Source organism: Pan troglodytes, chromosome 19 (assembly GCF_028858775.2).
Source record: "Pan troglodytes isolate AG18354 chromosome 19, NHGRI_mPanTro3-v2.0_pri, whole genome shotgun sequence".
NCBI lineage: Eukaryota > Metazoa > Chordata > Mammalia > Primates > Hominidae > Pan > Pan troglodytes.
In genome coordinates this window covers 70,125,942-70,132,104 of record NC_072417.2, presented here as the reverse complement: position 1 = coordinate 70,132,104, position 6,163 = coordinate 70,125,942, and the positions used below count along the sequence as shown (strand labels likewise).

Sequence of the window (6,163 nt, the reverse complement as noted above, 5' to 3'; positions counted from 1 at the left end):
GGGAGGATCACTTGAGCCCAGGGAGGTAGGGGGTGAAGGCTGCAGTGAGCTGTGATTGTGCCACTGCACTTCAGCCTGGTTGACAGAGCATAACCCTGTCTCAAAAAAAAAGTTTTTTTGTTAATATTTATTAAAATAGATTCACATCAAAAGAAGAAAGAAATATTCATAATTATTACAGTCCTCATTTCTACAGTGGGTCACAAGGTCATAGTACTTATGACTGCCCTTATCTTGATTTATTCTGCGTATCTTTTGCCCTCGGCAAGCACTTCAGTTGGTCATGGCTTTTTGCCTGATGGAATGACTTAAATCTTTTGTGAAGGTTCTGGGCCATTAGCGGTCTTAATTGGGTTGTTGTAGCTCTCCATTGACCTTAATCAGAGGATATGGCAGTACTAGGGGGTGCCCCAAAGGATCTCCTGCATTCTTCCTTCTTACGTCCATTGTGTAGGAGCAACCCCATTTCCTCTTGATAGTCAGGATCAATCACTGCAGACAGCACTTTGCCTGTTGATGCAGTGCCCAAAGAGGCCAGATGGTGGCTTCAAGCTCCAGTTCCACGGATTATCTGCTGTGTCTCCTAGAGAAAACATTTCTCCCGTTGTAACTAAGACCTCTAGACCAGCAAAACCTAAAGTTGCAGGGATGGGAAGCAAAAATTCTACCACTGGATCACTAGGGTTAACAGTGAGAGGAGTCACTTTCATTTTTATCCCTTGATAACTGGACTCATGAATCCTGGGTATGGGAGAAACAAGGCGATTGATTTAGAGCATGTACCACATACTGGAGGGCAGCGCCCCAGCCCTGCAATCTATCCCCTCCTAGCTGGCCCTGTAACTGAATTTTCAGTCATTCAACCATCTGTCAGGGCAGTTGCTTCAAGAGGATGGGGAACATGGTGAGAGCAGTCAATTCCACATGTGTAAATTCACTGCTGCCTTTCATTTGCTGTGAATACCATAGTCATGGATGAGGCACTCCGTAGGTCCACAGATGCTAGTTTTGGCAGAAGCATTGTGGGAAAGGAAGGCACATCTATGTCCAGAGCAAGGGTTAATTCCATTGAAAACACAGTGCTGCCTGCCTCATAATAAAAGTGGTCCAATGTAATCAGCCTAACACCAGGTAGCTGGCTGATCTCTTCAGCAGTGATGCCACATTAGGGGCTCAGTGTTGTTTCTTCTGCTGGCAGATGGGGCACTCAGCAGTGGCTGTGACCAGGTCACCCTTAGTAAGTGGAAGTCCATGTTGCCAAGCCCATGCATAGCCTCCATCCCCGCCGCCATGGCCACTTTGTTCATGAGTCTACAGGAGTGGCTGAAGGAGGCTAATAGCCACAGAATGGGTCATCTACCCACCTGATTATTAAAATCTTCCCTTGCCCTAGTTGAGTATTCAGATGGAAAACCATGATCTTCATACTTGGCCATTCAGAGATCTAATCTCATACCTCTTCCTCAGAGCTTCTTGTCATCAATTTTCTAATCAAGTTTTTTTTTTTTGAGACAAGGTCTCACCCTGTCACTCAGGCTGGAGTACAAATATGGCTCGCTGTAGCCTCAACCAACCTCCCGGACTCAAGTGATTCTCCTACCTCAGCCTCCTACACAGCTGAAACCACAGAGGTGCACCAACATGCTGAGTTAATGTTTTTATTTTCTGTAGATACAGGGTGTTATCATCTTGCTCAAGCTGGTCTTGAACTCCTGGACTCAATGGATTCTCCCACCTCAGCCTCTCAAAGTGCTGGTATTATAGGCATGAATCACTGTGCCCAGCCTTCTAATCAAGTTTCTTCCAAGTCCCTAAATACCCAGCTAAATCATGAATTGGTGCACTTATTCTTCTGTTCATTTCCCCTTCCAGGGAAAGTGAAGAGCTGAGTGCACTGTTCCAAGTTCTGTCCACTGGGAGGATTTCCCTTCACACCATCTTTCAGGGCTGTCCTGGAGTGTGGCCGTGGTGCCATAGCCGTGCACATTCAGGTGATGCATGCATACTGTGGAGCCCCGTCTGTAAATCAAGCCTGAGAGTTGTCTTCCTTTGTCAACTGATCACAGGGATTCCCTAGGAAGGTAGGGGTGTGGGTTGAGAGAGAATGTTATACAGCAGGAATAAGAGCCCTGGGCAAGTCTAGGAATTTACTACAAGATCTTAGGACAAGACACGATTAACCTGCCCGGACAGCAATGGAAGGGCGGCTTCTAATGGCCAAAAAGGTTTGAGGTCCCCTAGCTTCATCTGCGCAGGTGACTCATCTCAATGTTCAGAATTACATTTCTTCTCAATCAATGCACTAACTTTTAACAGAAGAGACTCTGTGAGGTTGGGAATTCAACTTGCTTTATGATTCACTGCTTTGTTGGATGGTTCACCAAGACTCACAAGGCTCAGTAGCAGGTTATACTAATAGCTAACATTTTTGTAACAAAAGATGCATATCAAAAGCGGCAGGTAAAAACGATACACATGGGTGATGTCCAGGGGTATCCAGCACAGGCTTCTAAGGTTCTTGCTTTCCATGGGCACACTGGAGTTCTTGCCAACAGTGAACCATAGGGACATGTGTAGTCTCTGTCCCAGGAGCCTGTTTTTAGTCTCAGGGTCTGAAGGAGTTAGTCACGTAGACATAACCTGCTGTTAACTGTTTCCTCACAGTCTGCAGGAATAAGCTTTGGGTTTGTTATTTTTTTTAATTAATTAATTTATTTATTTATTTTTGGGACAGAGTCTTGCTCTGTTGCCCAGGCTGGAGTGCAGTGGCACGATCTCGGCTCACTGCAAGCACTGCCTCCCGGGTTCACGCCATTCTCCTGCCTCAGCCTCCCAACTAGCTGGGACTACAGGCCCCGCCACCACGCCTGGCTAATTTTGTGTGTGTGTGTGTGTGTGTGTGTGTAGAGATGGGGTTTCACCGTGTTAGCCAGGATGGTCTCGATCTCCTGACCTCGTGATCTGCCCGCCTTGGCCTCCCAAAGTGCTGGGATTACAGGCTGGAGCCACCGTGCCTGGCTGTTTTTTAAAATCTCGGCCTTTGGCCAGGCTTGGTGACTCATGCCTGTAATCCCAGCACTTTGGGAGCCCAAGGCAGGTGGATTGCTAGAGCCTGGGAGTTCGAGACCAGCCTGGGCAACATAGTGAGACTCCAACTCTACGAAAAAATTTTAAAAATTCCTAGCTGGGTGTGATGGTGCATGCCTGTGGTACTAGCTACTTGGGAGGCTGGGGCAGGAGGATCATTTGAGGCATGATTGTGCCACTGCACTCTAGCCTGGGTCACAGAGTGAGACCCTGTCTCAAATAAATAAATAAATAAAATCTCAGCCCTGCAACTACAAGAGGTGATATTTCTTTCAGACAGTCCTAGAAGCTGTTAGATCCCCTATGCAGATTTTTTTTTTTTGAGATGGGGTCTCTGTCACCCAGGCTGGAGTGAGTGGCTTGATCATGGCTCACTGCAACATCAACCTCCCTGGCTCAAGTGATCCTCCTGCCTCAGCCTCCTGAGTAGCTGGGACTACAGGTGTGTGCCACCATGCTCGGCTAATGTTTTTATTTTTTTTGTAGAAATGGGGTCTCCCTATGTTGTCCAGGCTGTTGTTGAACTCCTGGGCTCAAGCATTCCTCCTGCCTCGACCTCCCAAAGTGCTGGGTTTATAGGTGTGAGCCACGGCATCGAACCTCCTTATGTAGATCTTGAGCTATGAATAAAAAGTTAAAAGTCCTGAGCTAATTATTTTGATTTTAAGGAAATGTGGCAATCTTCTGACTGAATAATTACACTTTTATGAATTTATTCTAAGAAAATAAGGAGGTACAAAAAAATCTAACTATCAGGGTGAATCAACAGAGCACTATGTATAATAGCAACAAACTAGAAATTATTATACTTGTCGGAAACAATTGGGAATTTTGTAAATAAACTAGAGTACAACCATCAAGTAGAATGCTCCACAGCCATTAAAAATGTTAGAGAAGAACATTTATTGACATGAAAAGGTGTTTCGGATATACTGATATGTCAAACAAATAGTAAAACAACATAGAGTAATGATTCATTTTGGTAAAAAATATATATGTATATATAGAAAAAAAAATTCTGCAAGGACATATGCTAAATTGGTAACAGTGCTTACCCCTGGGAAGGGGGTATACAGATGTTGATTTACTCTTTGGGTACCTGTATTTCCCAGTTTTTCTATAAATCACATCATTTGCTTCTGTCATAAGAAAAAATAATATCTATTATCATCCTTTATTTTGATCAAAACAAATCAATTTTTAAAAAAATCTTAGGTTTTTTTAAGAAGCAGAAATAATTTCCAAATTGCCTCCAGAGACAATGATTTTATCCTCTGCAGAAGCTGGTCAGAACCTTCTTGATCATAGCCCCAGTTAGATACAGGGAAGAATGGCGCTTCCTACAGCTTCAGCGGCCTCAGCTCAGCTCTGTGTCCCAAGGCCAAACCAGCTCATCTCCAGCCCCATCCATCCTATTCTTGCTGAGTCACCAGTCTCATCATCTTCAGAGCCATGTTCCCTTGGTCAGAAGGAACCTAGAAAAAAACAACATCTGAGTTAGTGCTCCTGGTGCTATTCCTGGGGCTGGGGTCAGAGGCAACATCCTGAAACCTTGCTCCCAAAAGGGAGCCAGCTCTGTGACAGCAACCTGTGCAGACACCTGGGCACATCTCTGAGAGAGGGTCCTTCCTGAAAATGACTCCTGCACTGGATGAAAGCTCTTCTGGGCCCTGACTGGGCTGGGTGGCAGGGACCTGGAGAAGTCAGCATTTAAGACAAGAACCTTCTACTCCATTTGGGGCTGATCTGTTGATTTCTTGGTAAGGGTCATGCTAATGATACTAGACCTAGCCTGTTCAAGGAAGAAGGAAGATTCTAAACATTTTAAAGGCATCTGTCTAGAAGGGATCCCGGATTGAGAATAGAGAAGTGGCTGAGAAGGAAGCTCACAGGAGAGAGCCGCAAATAATAAAAACAAACAGGGCCCTTTGGGTGGCATCCGATTTTCGCATTGTTATTCAACTTTCTTTTGTTTTCCCTCAGATTTTTAGAATAAGTCCTTTAAAATTTCCTTCCCACACAGCATCAAAAGGGGGAAGGGCAGAGGCCTCAGTTTCTCCCCTACACAGAAGGGGTTGGAGTATATGGTCTCCCCGTTATGTAATTCCCTGGCTCCATGATTCTCTATGGCACACCCATCCTTGACTCTTCTGCCAAGAGTCCCCAGGAGGCACAGGCACGGTGGGTTATCCTAAAATGTCATTTAATCAATGAAAGGGCAAGTGGTTTGGGGACGACTTAACAACAGTCTCCAAGGGCTATTTTAAGCCTGTCCCCAACTGATCTGTTGTTCCATATGTGACAAACCAAGAGGAAATGGGCCTGAACTCTAGTATACAGAGCGCGTGGTTGGCTTGTTCCATGCCTTCCTACCAGCCTCGTCAGGGACTTCTCTCTAGGGCAGGCTGAGCATCCCTCATTGGAAAATCCAAAATGCTCCACAATTCCAGCCTTTTTGAGTGCCACCATGAGGCCACAAGTGGAACATTTCACACCTGCCCCATGGGCGGCTGCATTCAAAATGCAGGCGCACAACACACAGTTTATTTCTGCATCCCCAAGGGGGTTACAGTACAGTAACCTTTTAATCAAAACACAGCATTGTAGGTAGAGACCGAAAGCTGCTGTTGCTTGCTGTTGCTGTTGTCTAGCAGCTGACACAGGTATTCTGGTCATGCTACTGTGCTGCTCAGTTACTCTGAACACACAATTTTTCCACTGTATTAATGGTATGTTGTATTTCTTACTGTGAAGTACTTATGTGTGACTACGTGCAAGAAAAAGATTGCTTATCGGCAGCATATAAATTTGGAGTCAGAAATGATATGATGCCTAACAACCATAGATTGGTTGAAGCACCATGGGTGGCTGAAATAGCCACCCTTTGCTCTCTAATAACTCAATGCACACAAACTTTGCTTCATGCACAAAATTATTTAAAATATTGTACGAAAGTACCTTCGGTCTATGTGTATAAGGTGTATATGAAACATAAATGAATTCCATTGCCTAGACTTGGGTCCCATCCCCAAGATATCTCATTATGGATATGCAAATATTCCAAAATAAAAAAAAA

At 44.8% G+C, this 6,163-nt stretch overlaps 1 protein-coding gene across 2 annotated transcripts in view; it reads right to left on the bottom strand.

The window, feature by feature from the left end:
• Positions 1–3,966: 3,966 nt before the first annotated feature.
• Positions 3,967–6,163, bottom strand: part of SCPEP1 (serine carboxypeptidase 1) — a 28,780-nt gene continuing 26,583 nt past the window's right edge. For both annotated transcript variants that reach the window (XM_001172174.7, XM_016932613.4), the window contains one exon: positions 3,967–4,562. In XM_001172174.7, coding sequence (XP_001172174.2) covers positions 4,500–4,562 — 63 coding nt within the window. In that variant the 3' untranslated portion in view covers positions 3,967–4,499. The remainder of the gene's footprint in view (positions 4,563–6,163) is intronic.